Below are 17,939 nucleotides of genomic sequence, written 5' to 3' on the forward strand. Positions count from 1 at the left end.
TGTTCAAAGTCACATCTGTGTGCAAGACAGAGCTTAGAGGGATTTAGTATCTCAAGGATTAGTAAGACCTAAACATCAGTCGGACTCTGTTGAAACCGGTTCTATGCTCTGGAGATGCATCTTGCTTGCTCATTCTTCCTCTCTCTGAGTAATCTGCCAGCTCCCTCTCCTTAGGGGGGTGGCAGAGTTAAAATGATCAAACCTTGTGTTCGGTAAGCACGCTCACAGTAGATCAAAAAGAAGATGCTTTAGGAAAGATTAATAGAATCCTGGTTTTATTGGTGCACTTGACTTTCAGAAACGTTTTTGAGATAATGCAGGTTTGGAAAGAGAAGCATTGAAATTCATATGCTTTAAGACAGCCAGAAGCATTTGGCTTCAGGATAATAATCATGCAAGATTATAGACTTCAGAAGTTCTTGAAGTTGGTAAGTAACTGTCATAAAAGGGCTTCAGACAGATGATGGTCTGTGTCTCCTTGGTGCAGTAGCCAGGCATAGCTTCTGTTTCAGCACTGCTCGCGTGACTAATGCTTCCCTCTCGCTCACGCTTCAGCCTGGTGAGCAGCAGCAGCACTAGGAGTTCCTTCCTACACCCCTTACCTTCTTGAATGTACTTAAATTTCCTAGGGACTTGCCTCACGGTAGCGTGTTTGAGCATTAGCATCATGACAAAAACATACTACTGTACACACAGTAGTCATGTACCGGTGTTAAACAGCCAACCTCTTCTTGCAAGGCATTGCTAAGCAGTAGATTTGTAGAATGTGAATGAAACTGGTTTCCCAAATGTATTTTGGGAGAACCTGGTCCCTTCCCAGCCATTTCACACTAGTGCTGTTGCTTCTTCCAGTTCAGCAGGAGCAGCTTTACTTGTTTGGAGGAACTCCCTACCCCACAACACATTTGAGAGCTAATGAAGAAATAATCTTGCAGCAGTATCAGCAACCATCTGAAATGGCAAAGCTAAATTTTTTCACTTGCATGGCTCCCAGTATGTGTACACTGCAGTGTGATATCAAATGAAAGTTTTCCAAAGGGAAAGGAAGCTTTGGTGTTCTGGTCAGTGAAGGGTTTATTCACCCAAGTCAGGCTCCTAATAGTTCTGTAATTTGCAAACAACAAAATATTACGGATTTAAGCACCAGTTTTTATTCTCAAGGGGTGGTTTGGAGAAGATGAAGGGTCCTGATCTAACTAGATTCTCCCTGCAACATTAACCTCTGCTGAGTTCATTCTACATAAGTGATGTACTGCACTTGGATGGCACAGTACCTCTCGGGGACAATATATTTTTGCCTCGTTGTGTCGCAAATGGAAATGATTTTGTTTTGTAGCTTTGTTAATGTTGGCACGGGTAGCCTGTGGAAGGCTTACTATTTGAGAGGTAAGTCAGTCCTGTGGTTGTAGAGAGATTGCCTGATGTTTGGTCCACAAGCAGACCCTTCTAGATCTTAAGGCTTGTTGTATTTGTAAGGCTTTTCTTTGCTCTCAGTGCTGCATGTTACAAATTTATATATGTTACGTAACTCATCACTGCTGTAGGTTAACAACAACAATCAGTGTGGACTTAGATTTATGTTGTTTGCAGCAGGGTAGTTATACGACATTAAAATCCAAGGATATATTTTTATTCCATCTATAGAATATTTAAGGTATTATTTTTCTACTCGTTGATTATATATAATTTTCTAGAAAGCCGCTGTTAGTAAATTTAAAAGTTATAAAAGGAATTACTAACTGTTCTGTAAATCCTCTAATTAAGAATTCTGGTTCAAAAACTATATGGGGCTAAGAAAGAAGAAAAGAAATTGCAATTTAAGGAAACTACCGTAGTGTTTCGCAGCGTATAGTCCAGTTGAATGCTCCATATTATATTGCTTCCTTATGTTTCACCTTTAGTTGACCTTGAAGTTTACAGGTTCAAGTGGATATTAATGATCTTGGGAATAGCTAAAATAAACAGAACATAAAGGTGGTGAGAACCCCTAGCTTCCCAAACTATTTGCTGGATTGTGTCATTTTAGTTTTAACGCAGGAAAGTGCTGTATTGTCTGTCTGTAATTAGATGAACCACTGTAGAAATGCTGTCTGTCTAAAGGATTATTGAATGTGAATATCAATTCAAATATGGTAGATTCTCTTGCAAAAAAAAAAAAAAAGCACTTGAGTGTTTTCTAGGAAATTTTTCAAGTATCTGTTACGCTTTTTTCATCACAGAACAGTTTTGATATTAAGCAGTATGGACATTCTACATTACCAGTCTGTTTAAGTGGGAATTGAATAGGAGGATTAGATGTCACTTAATTTTCTTTTCAGATACTGTATGTGTCTGTGTGCACGCACACATACATGCTGACTTTTGTTACGGTAAAACATGGCCCACTGCTTATTCTTCTGCTGTCTTGAATTATTTTTCTGTTTTGGTTTAATGCACGCTGGTGTCATTGGTTTATTCTATTACTCTTTGATACAACGAGCAGCGTTGCTTTACTTTGTGTAACATCATTCCACGGGCAGCTGCATTGTCTCATCTGCGTGGTTATTAGCAAGTAACGTTGTTCTGTGTCATGGATGCTGAAGTATGTTAAACTTTTTGGCTTTCTGAAGCCAAAAACCTTCTTGTGTGTGTATGCAGATCAACGTGAAGTAGGACTGTGGTTAAGATGCTTGTCCTTACAAGTTTACTTGATGCTTGGGTTGAGGAAATGTTTGATAAAACTTAAGACACTGGCTTTGTTGGTGGGTTTGGCAAGTTACAAACCTGCTTCAGATGGTGGTTGACCACAGCCGTCAGACTTGTGTATATCTATTTTATAAGTATATCCATCTGTAAAATAGATATGTGAAGGAGCCAGAAATGTGAGGTTTCTCTCTCTGTCTCCCCTTCTCTCCACCCTTTTCCTTTAAAAAGGCAAAACATGGGATACTGTATTACTTTTCACTTCGGGGGAATTTTTTCCTCTTTATAAGTAATTCCTGATGCGAACTAAAGCCTTAACAACCTTTTAATAATTCTTAAATTGTACTGTAATACAGCTCACTTGTGGGACCAAAAACACATCAAATTTTAAGAGATTGATTTACTGTCCATTATCTGTAAAGTGGGGGAATTGGAGGGGGGGATTCAGCCCCTCACAAAGAGCTCTAGGGAAGCAGAGCAGCTTCTGGGGCAGTTTGGGACTGTGGAGCTTGTTGTGTTTTTAAGAACCTTCTGAATTGTTTGTTTTCAAGTTCTCCCACGCTCCACTGATAACAGAGAGCGTATTTCTTTCTGGTTTGGTGTATAGTGGTCAAGGTTTTATTGGAACACAATGGTTTGTAGAAAACATAGTGGTTTTGCAACTTAAAATTACAGTGTTGTTTTAAAAGCTGTTTTGAGATGATTCTTTCACAATTCTTGTTTTGAAATGAGTTTGTAATTTTATATATTCTTAGTTTGTTTTTAAAAAAAACAAAACAAAAAAAATAAACAAACTTTGCTACTATGCCTGGAAAATGATGTCCCTTGCTTCACGCACTTCATTGTAAGATGAATCACTGAACGTCATGAGGGCATAACACTAACAAATGCAAATTCTTTGCTATTCCCATTTGTCTTAGCTATTGCTCATGTCTGGTGAATCTTCTCTTCTCCTAAAGGTAGTTAACAGCCTGCTTTATCATCCTGCGTCTGAAAATAATTGCAAAACTTAGTTACCTTGATTGCATTTGCAGTATTGCCCTGAAGTCTTGATATCTGTAGGCATGCCTTTATTAAGCTAAATTCAGTACTTTGGAGATAGTAACTGTTCCTTTTTTTTTCTTTTTTTTTTTTTTTTTTTTTTTACTGCAGTTTTAACCAACTTATCCCTGCATGCACTAGATGACATACTGTTTGTTCGGAGCCACAGCTTTCTGATAATAATCTTGCATGTTCTGCGTGTTGTGTCAAGCCAGCCTGGTGAGAAACCAGCAATGAAAGAAAACTTGGGATGTGCTCCTCGAAGCTGCTCAGCTGTGTGCCTGGAAAGCTGCCTCCCAGGGCAGGGTTTGCTGGGTGCTGGCTGCCTGCTGGCCAGGGTGTGAGATGAAGCAGGTTAGCTGCTTGCCCATGGCTGAGCATGCTTGCTTGGGGTATATACTTGAATATAGAACAAGATGCAGTGAACTGACCAGTAAACTCTTAAAAGAAATACATATTTATATTTATATTTACATTTAAGAAATGTATTTAAAGCTTTATACTTGTATAAAGTATAAATAAGTATTTCAGGTAGTCCAGAGAAAAATATATTTTAAGGGTTTGTGGCCAATCATCGTTTTTGTTCACGTGCTTTAGCTTTGCTGGCTTGCAAACTGATTTGCAACAACTTGAGTATTACTTCAAAGCTGCCTTTAAAATGCCTGGCAACTTCTGTTTTATCTATTTGCTGGTTTAAAATAAATGTTTTAAAATAAATAGGTGGCAAAAGGCTGTTAAAAATCTAGTCTATTTTTAACTATTGTTTGCTGTATCTTTAGAATGTTTTTCGTAAAGACTTACGTTGCTTGTGTCATGCAGACAAATAATCTAATTGTATAATTTGTTGATCAAGTTTGCTAACATGTAATAGAGAATAGTTATAAAGGACTGTGTTCCTTGTAGGAATGCTCTAACAGTACAGAAGCATTTATACACTAGGGAAGTACCCCTAGTTTGGATGTTTTATGTACCAAAGTATATCATGTAAGCGAGGCTTCTAGTTCTCTTTTAGAGGAGGTTCAATAGTTTGCAGAAATGACAGTATAGAAAACTATCTTACGTAGTCCATCTGATTGTAGGACAATTTATTTTGTGCTTAAAAAGCTTGTGAAGCACTGAAATATCACCTGAACTTTGTGTAACACACTTTAATTGACGTTACTTTCTCATAGCTTCTTCCATCAGTTAGCAGAATAATTGGTTAGAAACCTCCAAAGCCAGCTGCTATTTGAATTTGAAAGAATTGCAGAATACTGTAGTCCTGGGTTATCTGTAGATGTTGTTAGCAGAAAAGCCAGTCTCTGTACATGTTTCCTGTGTTTTTGTTTTTGTTTTCAAATCTAAATCATCTATTCCATTCGCATCATAAATATTTATACATAGGGGCCATTCCTCCTTCTCTTTGCCACAATTGCTGTACTGTGGAAGAGCTGAAAGAAGAAATGCTAAAATCTTCAATAGTTCTGTGTCAAACAGATGCAGCAGCAAGGCTGCTTATCCTGACTCAGTTATTCCTGCAAATGAAATTTATGACACTTCTCTCACACAGTGTAAATAATGTGGGCATGTTTAATTATTTAAAAATATTTTCATAGATGGAGAGAGTGTGAAGTTTTAACTTCAGCTGCCTATTTTAATATGGAAAATGTTTTTTCAACAAACTTGCTTTAAGTGTCCCACTAATGAGCTGCTTTGAGAAACTTTTCCAGTTTTTTATTTTATTAATTCCCACTGTATGTCATCAGCATGTGATGAAATTCAGGTTAGAGTTTTGGTCTAATTTTTCTGATTGATACTGCCTTCAAATAGGCTGTTCTTCACTGGAGTGGAGTATCGTAGTGCACAGAGTTTTTTAATCTATAAAATTTTCAATCTATAATTACATAGCATTCTGCCTTTTGAAAACACTATTTTAAACAGAAGTCTTTTCTCACTATGAAAGCCAAAAATGTAGTTTTGCCTAGAGAGTGTATCCAAGATTTGCTGTCAGTTCTTTGAAATCCATGGCCAAAATCAGTTTGGATGAACCACGTACTGGCTTGCTTTGGGCAACACAGAATCACTGTGTAGGTCCGCTCAGTTTAATCAGAAAAGAATGAGCTAATGCAGATAATGTTGGTTGTCTGTCTCATGGATGCTAATGCTAGAAAAGTGTCATATGGAGGTTCTGGAACTGCTAGAGCCAGTTTTCTTTAATGGTATTCAAACAGTACTGTTATGTAAATGTTTGCAGTTCTTTTGGGCAAAGGACATTACATGAAAGTGAATTTGTGCTCAGAACATGTAAGTACGGTATGTGGTGCACTGCAATGCTCAAACTAGTTTTGAAGCACGAATGCTCTTGCGTGTTTCTCCTCCTTGCATGTTCTAATGAGGTCTGATGAGCCTCAGCTAAGAGGTCCTTCCCAGATGTTCTGCTGAATCTTCTCCTTTCGCCGTCACCCTGTAGCACAGGAGTGAGGAACCCCAGGCCAGCAGGTACACCTGCAACCTTTCCACTTTTTGCCATACATCTTGATATTAATCTGGAGTAAGTCTGCCAAGGCTGCTTAAAAGCCTGCTGTGCTTTTAGACTTTTCCTGTCTATCCATCCCATCTGCCGGAGTGAGCTGCATGAAGTTGCTCACTCACTCAGGTCTTTACTTCTACAAGTATACACAAAAGACTTTTATCTGAAAGTTCCTCTTAAAAGGCTCGCTGTCACCTCTTCAATTAAGCAAACTGACCTCCTTTAGTGAGCTGACATTGTTGCCTTAAAACACCTATAGTAATTGTTTTGTGTGATCCTATTTTAAAATATTTGTCACTTTTATTCCTGCGCCTCCAGATTTTTTATTTTGATCAAAACAAATGCTGTTGGATCTCTCTGATAGATTCTTACCATTTTTGTTTTGTTTTGTAATGTGATTATTACTTTGAAATTGTTGTTTGCAGTGTAGAAAAAAAAGTAGCTTCAGATAGAACCGTATTCATTGTTGAGGCAGAAAAGTTGGTGTTTTATTAGCACTCCCCATGACCTTTAGTGAATCAATTGTTTTAATCAATCAAATTATGCTCATATGAGTTAACTAATTAACTTGATCTTGATGTGACACAGTCTTCCTTGAGTATATGCAGCAAGGAGGGAGAGGACCAACGGGTCTGTATAAACACCACATGCAAAGGCTGAAGCTATCAGCCTGCCATTAGCCCTTTATCTAAGAGGCTCTTGGCATATAAATCAAACAATAACTTCTCCGTTTTGAGTCCGTGCCAAAGAACACATTCACAGTTGAGTCTAGAGCAGATTACACCCACCAAGTGGCTTGAGGGCTTGCAGTGAAACTGGGAAATAACCTTTAAATTATTCAAGAATACATTTAGGCTCTTAATGTTGGCTAGCCAACTTTTTTTTAGTACCATTTGCAAGTTCTAATCATAAAAAACAGCGTACAGAGGGCAGTTTAACAAACATTTAAGTGAGGATTTGAGAATAATGTTTTAAGCCAAATGGCTGCGAAGAGATTGACATTAACAGCAGTTTTGTGTGTTTTGCCATGTCGCAATGTAATTGCTAATCTGTGGTGAGAGTGGTAATATCCAGTGATCCCTTTGCTGTTTTCTGCAGGCACAATACCAAGATTACATTAGCTTTCCTTTTATCATACTGTCCAAGGTTATGGTGGATGGGAAAAGAGCTGAAGTTCCCACTGTCTGTGAGCTGCTGAGCACATTTGCCAACCGTGCAAAGTGTTCGGTGGCAGAATTACCGTCTGCTGCTAAGAGCCACTTTGAAACTTCAAAAACTTGTCATCTTTCTTAGAAATAAGAAGTATGGATCCCTTCTGGTACAATAAACCCGGATGTGCAATTTACCTCCATAAAGCAAACAAACAAAGAAAAACATTGTGTGGTTTTTGTGTTATTCTTAGCAGAAGGCATTGCTGCATGTTCCATTGAACACGTGTTGCTTAGAAAATGGAGTGCATCTACTCTAGGTTTGCAGAACTACAGTCCTGAAAATACTGACAGTTGTTTCTATACAGAAAACTGTAGGTAAGTTATTTTAGAGCTATTTTATCCCTTCCAAAACAGAATTAGGAGCTGCTGCTTCCCCTGCAGCCAGCTGTGTCAGGTCAGCATCCCGCAGCCCCGCGGCATCCTCCCGCAGTGCAGCAGCTGCACAGGGACAGTGTTTTCGAAGGAGGGGCCTTCGTACATGGAGCAGGACACAGCCAAAGAGATGGCTGTGTCTCCTTCCCTTGTCCTGTTGGCTTGTGTGCCCAGGAATGTGTTGCATGTCCGATGTGGCCTTGGCGCAGCTTGCACTCTTTCTGAAACAGCAGGGGAGCTGGAGGAGAGATGATGTCCCCCAATGCACGGCCCCTTGCTCCAGGCTCCTGGCCAAATTGTTGCCTCTTATCGCAGTCTTGTGCTTCTCTTCAGTGTATCCAAATTCAAATGACGTGTTGCCAGCAATTGGGTTCTCCATTGTGGTAGCTGTCCTCCAGCAACCACGGTGGTGTTTGCATTAAGTGTGGGTGCTGCATCTCCTTAAATCAAGTATGAGTTACTGCAAAGGATATGTAGCAGCGTGCTCGCTTGGTTTTGGGCAGCTTTGTGGTTTTAATGAAGCTCTAATTTAATCTTTACAGACTTTTTTCCCTCCTCACTTCACCTTGCGAAAAAGCTGTAAAGCTGTATAGACATAGAGGGAAACTTTTGCTGATATAGTAACCGCAGAATCCGTCTCATGGTGAGACAATTTTCCGTGTGATTTTTTAAAAAACTGCAGAAGTACAAACAAGACCAGTTTGTTAAGCTGAAATGTTTGCATTTGCAGCTGGCTAATTTTTGAAGCCCACTCAGGGTTGTTTTTCCTCATATACTCAAAGCGTGTGTCAGCAAGTTGCTCTTTGAAATCCTGTTGCCTTTGCCAGGTGCAGAAATAACCACATTCGCTAATTCTTTCTAACTTAACATCTTGCTCATATGGCATCCTCCACACCCTGGTACTTGTTCTTTCTTCTGTAGGCTGTGCTTTCACCTGACCCCAACCATTTTAAGAACAAACAAACAAAAAACAACCTACAACTAACCAACCAACAAAAAGTCTGTACAAAGCCATCTTTGTATCTTTGTCTTTCTTGATTTCAGCTACAGAGGATCTGATAAGGAAACTGAATGTAGATACCGCCTTCTTGGTTTGCCTTTTCAAAAGGTTGCAGAAGAGAATCTTGACCTGTTTTTCAGTACGTTCATGGACATTGCAAAGCTTGCATGTAACCAAAAGATTATTTTTTTTATGCCGGTGTTTAAAAGGAGGAAAGAGGATGACTTGAATTTGTCCTGTTAGGCAAATCAGTCCAAATCAAGTAATAGATAATGTAGATGTCAATTTATTGTATCTTCCTTGACTGAAAATTAGGTTGTATTAAAATAATATGCAGTAGTTTGCCAGAGACTACAGATGTGGCTAGTGATTTTGGTGATTCTGGTCTGCTGCTTGTACAAGGGTGTTTGACTTTTAGTCTTCATTTGGTTAAATATAAATGTTGATCACAATACTGATGTTATAAATACTAAATGGCTAAAGAATGGGTTATTTGTAGATCTGAAAACAAGGCTGTAAGTGGGGAATGCTCAGTTGTTGAATGGCCATATTTTCTAGTATGGTCTTAATAATTGACGTTCTGCTCTGGTGTTAGTAACCTGGAGAACCATATTTTAATAACTTATGGATAACAGACAAGATGTGAAGCAGTAAGAAAGTACATATCTTTCTGTACCAGTGGTGTGAAGCAAGAGGAATATCATTTCAGCCAAATCTAAGATTGTGGTGGTGTGCATTGGATGCTCCAGAGTACTAAGTGTCGCCTACTTTCTGTCCTTGCCTTTAGGTTTGCCTCTGCTATGAGAGTTTGTTCTCCATCAACCAGTCCTTTGATTTCAACAGAGTGCTGATTGCAGCTTGGTGATAGCACATGCCAGTGCCACCAGCCCCCCCCGTGTCCTCCCCAGATGTGTTTGAGATGAGTGGCTTTGCGAATAAGCCTGCAGACAATCACAGATAACCTTGGTGGCATTGTCCTTGCAGGGCAGGACCAGACCAGTTCAAGAGAATAAATCAAAGTTATCTGAACAGATGCAAGAGTAGGCATTTGATTGTCAACCTGTAAATGTCTAGGTCAGGTGAGTTCAGGGATCTGAGCTGTGTTCAGAAGTAGCAGTTCTTCCCTGTCTAACTCACTGTGTAGTCCCACAGGGAAGGTGTTACACAGCTGAACGGGGTGCCCTGGGAAAGGGAAGTTCCTGCACACTGGGTGTCACTTAACGTAGCACACCGTCACCAAAAGAACTGCTTCTCGTACTGCACCCTTATTTCTGCTGAAGTCTAGGGCTTTTCCACTCTTGCATCTCCCTACTAAGGAACAGCAGATTTTATTGAACAGTCTTTTGTGTACCATAATTTGGGAAGCCAGCTAGTCAGTCACTTCAGGGCTAACTTGTTCTAGTCTTCATCTGTATTTTTATTTTTCCATCTCTCCTATCTTTCATTAATGAAAGAGTGACTCTGGAGGCTGCAAACTGGAGCTGCTTTGAACCACCTTGTTCTTTCTTTGATCAGCAGAGAACATCTTCATCTTTCTGAGCTGCTTCTCATCAGCAGATGCTTCCTGGCACTGTTGTCAGCTGATGTCTTATTTTGGGATTTGGATAAATTATGGATTTGGTCCTTTTTCGTCCTTTGGTCCTTTTTGTCCTTTATGACACCTTTGAAAACTGGCACACAAATACCAGAAGTAGGAAGGCTTAGGAATTTGATTAATGGGTAATATTGGTTGAAGGGGGCAGTTGGACTAGGTGATCTTGGAGGTCTTTTCCAACCTTTATGATTCTATGATTTTAGATATCTAAATTTCTCCGTTGTCTTTTGTAACCCTTTTTTGGTGGTGGGTGTGTTTTTTTGTTCGTTTGTTTGTTTATTTTTTCTCAAGTCCAAATCATTTGCAGCTAAATTTTAGTTAAATTTAGCACAGTTGATAGCTTACTAAAAGAAATTCAACATTTGTGTATGAGGGGAAGGGAAAAATTTGCAGTTATCAGATGTCTATCAATGTTTGCTCTGTGTATATGAAATAGTCCATGTATGTCTACCATGGATTTTCGAAGACTTAAGCCATATCTCTGAATGTAACATAATGTGTTTATGTAATACAATTCTAATTTCATTACCAGATAACTGCCCATAATGGTAAACAGAAGGGACAGGGTGTCAAACCCTTTAAGTGAATCTCTGTTGATGAAACCAGTATTGGCAGAGGTCCCAAAATGTTAGTGCGCTCTTCTTGTTGTTAGGCTTGCTGTGCCACACAGAACGCTTTATAATAGAGATGCACAGAAGTGTGTGCATTATATATATATTTATATATTTATCTTTTTTTGTGAAGTTTAATTCAAAGGGCGATTTAGAATTCCTGATTTTATCCTAGAGTAAACGTATCTAATTATTTTTTTCTTCAGCACAGCAGTGTGGCTCAGACAATATTTCTAAAGGTTTTGCGACATATAACATACATGTGTATATATTTTAAATCTACTTAGTTTCAGAAAAGTACTTCCAGAGTGCAGTGCCTCACTAGATGATGACACACAAAATCAATAAATAACAATCCTTGGGAAGTAAAGGAATGCAACAGGAAAGAGAAATTTGAATTGGGGTACCGGATCCCATAGAAATCACTGATTATAGCATCAGTGTTGTCAGATTAGGGCATTTGGACTAAAGTACAGGAACTGCAGATGGGAAAAAGAGGAGGGGAGGGACACCGTGACAAGAGCTGGAAGGCAGTCGTGGACAAGCGTCTCACCAAAAGTGGAAGATAAGATAATGCTGTTGCCAAGTGTTAGGAATCTTGGAAAGGAAAAAAAAAAAAAAAAAAAGGTAACATCTCGGATCAGGCAAGCAGTGGTACCAGACCCCTTTTCTGCATCCTTGTGACTCGTTCCCAGCAGTCATTCATTTCTTGTCACTGGAATTCAAGAATGGGCAAAGCAAAGCTCCTTCTGTGGAGGTGTACGAGAGGGGAAGTGGGAAAAGCGTTTTCAGCAGCAGACATAAAACTGAATTTTTCAGTGCTGATTCAGATTTGTTCCTGCTTAAGTGCTTTTGCTGACCGTGTTTTTCTTAAAGTGGTTATAAAAGGTGACTAATAAAAAAAAAAAAAGCAAAACAAAAAAGCTGCTGGTAAGTTGGTCTTGTGCAAATAAACAATCCACATTTTAGCAGTTTAATTTTGAAAGTCTGGTCGTGTTGACTCAAGGGGCATATTTTTTTTCCCACTCATTCCTTTTTCTAGTTTGTACTTCACTGAGTCATTCCCATGAGTCACTTCTTAACAAATTTTGTATAAATTAAAACAAGATTGCATTCCGACTAGCATTTTAAGCTAGTTCCTCGCAAACTCCAGCTGACATTTACTGTATGCCGCAGTGATTTCCAATATTTATTTGTTCTACCATTGGAGTAACACTGGGGGAAGCGAGAGCTCAGTCTTTACGCCAAGCTACTGGTAGAGCACCCATCAGGCCGCATACATGTCTTAAAATCCTGAGGAGCTTTGTGATGGAGTTTGCTTGCTTAAGCTCTGTGCCATGGGTGGAGTTCCCTTTCCTAGTGAGATGTTTCTGGTGTTTTTTTTTTTTCTTTCTGTATTTCACTACTCTAAGGCAGCCCTGTAAACAAGTAGCTGCTTTATTTATGCAAAAAAATAGAGCTTACTGTTGTTTCCTTGACTAAAAGAATGGTATTTGGAAAATGCAAGGTGGGAGGTGAATTCTGCAGTTGGTGATGGATTTTTTTTAAGTGTGGAATTTTACCTATTTTCTTTAAGTGTGGATCTTACCTATTTTCTTGAGCTTTTCAGGAACAGGCAGTATTAGATATGGTCTTGGCTACTTTGGAATACTTTTAATAATACATTTAATGCATTTTTTTTTTTTATCTTCCTGTAGACTGTTACTGAGAGTACTGGTCTTGAAATACATAAAGCCTTTGTATTGCGCTTCTTTTATTTGCATGGATCTCTATAAAAATCTGTAGAGATCATTCCTCATTATATTAATACTAATTCTCCTAATGTGTACCGGTTAAAAAAAAAATCTAAGTAGTTACTACTCAAGTTATCAAAGCATTATTTGTACAAATATGTGAAATGATTTTGCCATCTCAGATACTTTTCAGCATGCTAGTGTTTAGTCCAACTCTCATCAGTTAAAAAAGACACTGTTGGCTGAAGTAATTTGCCTTTTTCCTAATCATATCACCAAAAGTGGTTGAACACAGGAACTCTTGCTTCTTTGGATCGACCTAGTCACTTGACTACGTATGTGAGCTGTTAATGGGTGTGAATCTCATGCTGTTTCTGTATTGAACTACCTGTTATACCCTAAACCACTAGGTATTCTCCAAAGCAGTAGGAAGAAAATTGCCTACAGAAACTCAGTGGGTTACACAGAGATCCTGACATGCACAAGTGTGGTTGACCCTCATCTGCCTTTATGCTGTACCACAGTTATTTTGCTTTTGGCTATTTTTGGTGTGCTAAAGCAACCCTTGGGGATCATGTAAAGTTAGGTCTTTGGGATTAAAGAAAGCCTACTGTGGCTAAAGGAAGAAGAAATTTTACAAAGTAAAAAATAAATTTGCCCCCTCCCCTCCCTGCGGTTTTGTTTAATGCATCAGCGTGACTCATTCTTACTTTTTTTAAAGCTTAAAATAATTAGTTTATTATTTTGGAGGTATTTTATTGTTCATACTAGTAGCACATAGATGTACCAACTGGAACAGGGTCTTGTAGTAGAGTTTATGCAAGGATGGTGCACTCTGCATTCAGAGACCTTGCAGTCTGAATTGACAAGACTAACCAGTGCTGGTGAGGAAAGGGAGAGCAGAAAGCAAGGACAACAGGGAGGGAAGTGATGTATCCATATAGTGTGCATTCCTCACTCTTACCAAGATGTGTAGATGCTCCTCAGGTTGAGGTACCCAATCTTCACTATTTGGTAAATATTTTAATGAAATCTACGAGTGAGAAAGATGAGACTACAAAAACTTGTGCAAAATTTGGGAGACTTATCTTAGTTTCCCTTTTGTTGTTTGTTTTCTTTTGTTTTACAGTCAGCTCCTGGTGCTTGTGCTTATGTGAGGCTCTTTGCTCATATTTATGGTGATGAAAATGATCAGGAAAAGGAGAATGGGCTAAAATATTAGAGAACAGTGGCATTTCTTTCAAGTGAGGGAAAAAAAGTCTTTTAAAAATGAGCTGCCTGCTGGTTAAGGCCTGATTCCTCATTTTTATAGGTGTGGATTTGGAAGTGCATGTTCAGGAAGGGATTAGTTAACAGGAGAAGGGGCGGCCTTGTGCAATGCGAAGCTCAGGCACTTGTAAATGACAGCAAGGCATGCCCTGCGCTTGTGGTGTGAGCAGGGTCAGCAGGATGCATTGGTGGTGCTGGGGGGTAGCACTGAGTCAGAGTAATTGGGTGTGTGGTGTCTGTAAAAATAGCACGCCCTAGGATCCATTACTTCAGGGAGATTGTACGGAAGAAATGTAAGGACCGTGTTAGGTCATTGATCCCCTGATCTGCTTTGTCAGGGTTCTGCTGTACGAGGTGCTTTCCTCTTTACTAAATTCACCTTTTAAAGGTGATAGGTATCCCTCCTGGCTACCCCCTCCACTTTTTTTTTCTCCTTAAAACTTTTCTATTTACCTTAAATTTTCCCTTTCTTAAAGTGCAGTAATAGGATGACATTTGTTCTTCCGACTCCTTTGTGGTTTATGCAGAAGGAGGGTAACTCAGCTTCCTTCCCACGATCCTCCCACCCACAGGGGCCTGGACGGAGGATGTGGGTTCTTGGGCTGAAGGAGTGGGGCTTGCTGCCCCTCTTACCTGCTCTGGGAGACGCTGCACCACGTTGCTGAATACAGCTGTGCCATTGCAGTAGAGCGTATACACAGCTGCTCTGTAGCAGGTATCAGATGAATTGTTGGGGATTTTATTTTCTGTGAAACAAAGTGTGTTTTGGCATATTTATAAGCATGTTGTGAGTTACATCGAAATGTATTTGGGAATTAAATGTCTCCTGGGGAGAAAATAGAGGGGTGTTTTTCCTAAGGGGGAAAAAAATCCACACTTAATCTCAATTAACTTTAGCCTCAGGCAAGGGCTCTTCCTCCTTTTGCCTCCCCCCTCCAGAGAAAACACTGAATTCATTCACAACAACAACAAACACAGTGTCCTGGAAGAAGGAATACTGACAGGGTAATGAGCACTGACTGGCCACACAAATTGCTGCGCGTCTTGCTTAAACTTACACCGCTGGCAGTAAAAAGGAAATCTGTGAGTACAGGTACCGTGAAGGGAGTTGCACACTCCTGTGGATTATTCATTTCATATAAGGAGAATCAATGAAACCCAAAGTGTCATTAGCTCATGAAATCATACTAGCAGCCTTCAGCACTGGAAGTATTGCTTTAGGGATTTCAACTCTCACAGGGAAATCACAGCCCCCACATCTGTAGTACCATCCTTTCCATGGCTTTTTAATATCTGAAGAATTTTGGACTGTTTCTGGTATTCCCATAGTTACACAGCAGTGGTTACAGTGGAGCTAATGTGCTGGTTTCAGTTTATTATGTGTGGATTCTAATACTTTTTAATTGGCAGCAAGAAATTCTAGATTTTTTACTGAAACTGTAGCAACTCTTTTGCTAAGAAAAGTCAAGCTTTTATATTGCATTAGTTTTGCCTGTATCCTGCCTACCTCAGAGGAGTTGCTAAGTAGAAGCACTCATCTTAAAATATAAATGTTGTCTTAAGCTTATTCCATTATTCAAGCAGTGTTTAGTGTAACCCTGTCATTTTCTTATAGTGATCCAGCTGCCAAAGCTCTCTGGGAGTCCTTCATGAACCTCAAACAAAAGGAAGCTGTGATGGAGGCTAGGAGACACCTTGTGGAGGCTGCGAGCAGAGAAAATTTACCTATTAAGATGAGCATGGGTGAGTAGTGTGACATCCCCTTCCCTGCACAGTGGTAATGGGAAAGGTGACAGCTGCTCTACATCCACATAACCCTCTTGGGGAAAACTTATCTCCATCCTCACCATTGGTTTTGGGTGTATATTGTGGCTACCACAGGTACAGAAGTGAGAAACAAATGTTTGCTAGAGCTCAGGTGTTGTCTTTTATATACAACAACATTAAAAAGATCAAGAACAGTTGTGAAGCACTGAAGTTCTGTGAAGAAAGATTTAAAGGGATGTGAATGGCTAGCAATGCTGCTGCTGTGTTCTGCAAAACACGAGAATTTGGGTATCTTTAAAAAACAGGATTTGTGCCCTTGGCAAGCAGGAGTTGCAAAAGCAGCTGATCTGATGAAATTTTTGCAGATCTTCTGTATAATTACATTATATAAACCTGAATTCTTCAAAATAATAGATATTGAATGTAAATAAAAACTTTTAATAACTTTTTAAAGGATATTGTTCTCACTACATGACATATTCAGTGAAATGCAAGAACTGATGTAAAATTAGGCTTATTAAAACAATTATATGGCTCTATACTTTTTTTTTTTTTTTTAATTTCATGTACCCTGACTATTCTATGCTGAACTTTTCATCAACAGAGGAAGGTCCTCGTGGAATAAAAGTAATCGGCTTTTATCTGAGACTCTAGAGAGTACTGCCAAGATATTGTAGAGGATTTAAATGTACTGCCAAATTGTAAACTCTTAACAACTATAACATTTTCTATGTTGTATGGTCATTACAAATACCTAGAGCATATATTCAGTAGATTATTAATCAGAAATAATAGATCTGGGCAACAGTAATGATGTAAACTGTTTTAAAGAAATGCAGCAGCCGTGAGAGGGCTTTTATAAATTGACCTGAAGGAGAGAAGGCAGACAATTTTTTATATGATAAAATTGTCTTTAAGCTTTCCCTGATAGTGTGTCTGATTATTCATTGTAGTGACACTAAATGTCTTCCCATTTCATGTGCCTCTGAAAAACAAACAAACAAAAAACTATATTACTGGTGGAATTCACCTTTGTTTTAAATGTAATTACTTCCCATCTTTGAGACATAATCCCTGTTACCAGCTTTGCTTCTTTGTGTGAATGACTAGATCAGCCACCCTTTCCTCTGTGGTCCTTTCCTGTGGTACCCATTGATGGCTGTAATAACCCTGATTCTTGGTCATGTTGGCTGGTACTTGTTTGATGGCAGCCTAAATACCAGGCATAAGTGGACCCAATGTAGTGCTATGTAGAAACACTAAGAGTTGATGTTGAAACATGTTTCTGATGCTATGGTTCTCGAGACTTGATTTTGTCTGGAGGATGCAATATAAGATATAACTTACCAGTCTTTATAGGAGTGAATTATTTTGTAGTAGAATCATAATTAACTTTAACTTTGTAGTTAACTTTGTAGATGAACTTCAAAGGAAGATAGAAAATTCAAGGCAGTCTTGTAAATGATAAATAGGGATAAAATGATAAATATGGAAAGGAGGGCTACCCAGTTACCAAAATCAAAATTTCTCATTGAGCATAAGCCTGAAACTCCCACCAAGGTGTCACTTTGTCCACAGGCACATATTTATTAATGACACGCTGGAGCAGAGCTACATCTTTACAGTGTTAATTTCTCATCTGTCGTGCTACAGAATATCTTAAATCTGTTGGAAAGCTGGAAATTAAGTTGTTTATCAATTCCTTCTTTTGCTGAGAAGGAAAAATTCAAGTGTCCTGTTCTGGTCCTGGATTGTTGTGTTTAGTCAAAAGGCTGCTTGCTTCCACTGTGATTGTGATGTGAGGCAGCTCTGGCTGGAGAGAGAGAGGAAATCATTTCAGGCTTTCTACTCTGTGCTTATCCTTCAGTTTTTATGATTTTACCTCAGGTTCTGCATGTATTGAATGATCTTGGTGGACTGCACGCTGATTTTCCCAATACTTAGGGTATTTTCTTTTTTTTTTTTTTTCATGGCCCTAATATTAAATGTCACAGACATTTTCTAGCATAAAAGTTTCTCTTACTCTTTTTACTAAAACCAGCTGTGTCAGATGGTAAGAGTATTTTTTGCTTGCTGCCATATTTTTGCTGGTTTTCCCCCTGGAAATAAGGAGTGAATTACATTTGAAAGCAAAGCTTTAAATTCTTCTT

At 39.0% G+C, this 17,939-nt stretch overlaps 1 protein-coding gene across 1 annotated transcript in view; it reads left to right on the forward strand.

The window, feature by feature from the left end:
- SCFD2 (sec1 family domain containing 2) overlaps nucleotides 1–17,939 on the forward strand; it is a 189,907-nt gene that overhangs the window by 19,148 nt on the left and 152,820 nt on the right. The window contains exon 3 of the mRNA XM_027457082.3: nucleotides 15,638–15,765. Within this exon, the coding sequence (XP_027312883.1) occupies nucleotides 15,638–15,765 (128 nt within the window). The remainder of the gene's footprint in view (nucleotides 1–15,637; nucleotides 15,766–17,939) is intronic.

This window comes from Anas platyrhynchos, chromosome 4 (assembly GCF_047663525.1).
Source record: "Anas platyrhynchos isolate ZD024472 breed Pekin duck chromosome 4, IASCAAS_PekinDuck_T2T, whole genome shotgun sequence".
Lineage (NCBI taxonomy): Eukaryota > Metazoa > Chordata > Aves > Anseriformes > Anatidae > Anas > Anas platyrhynchos.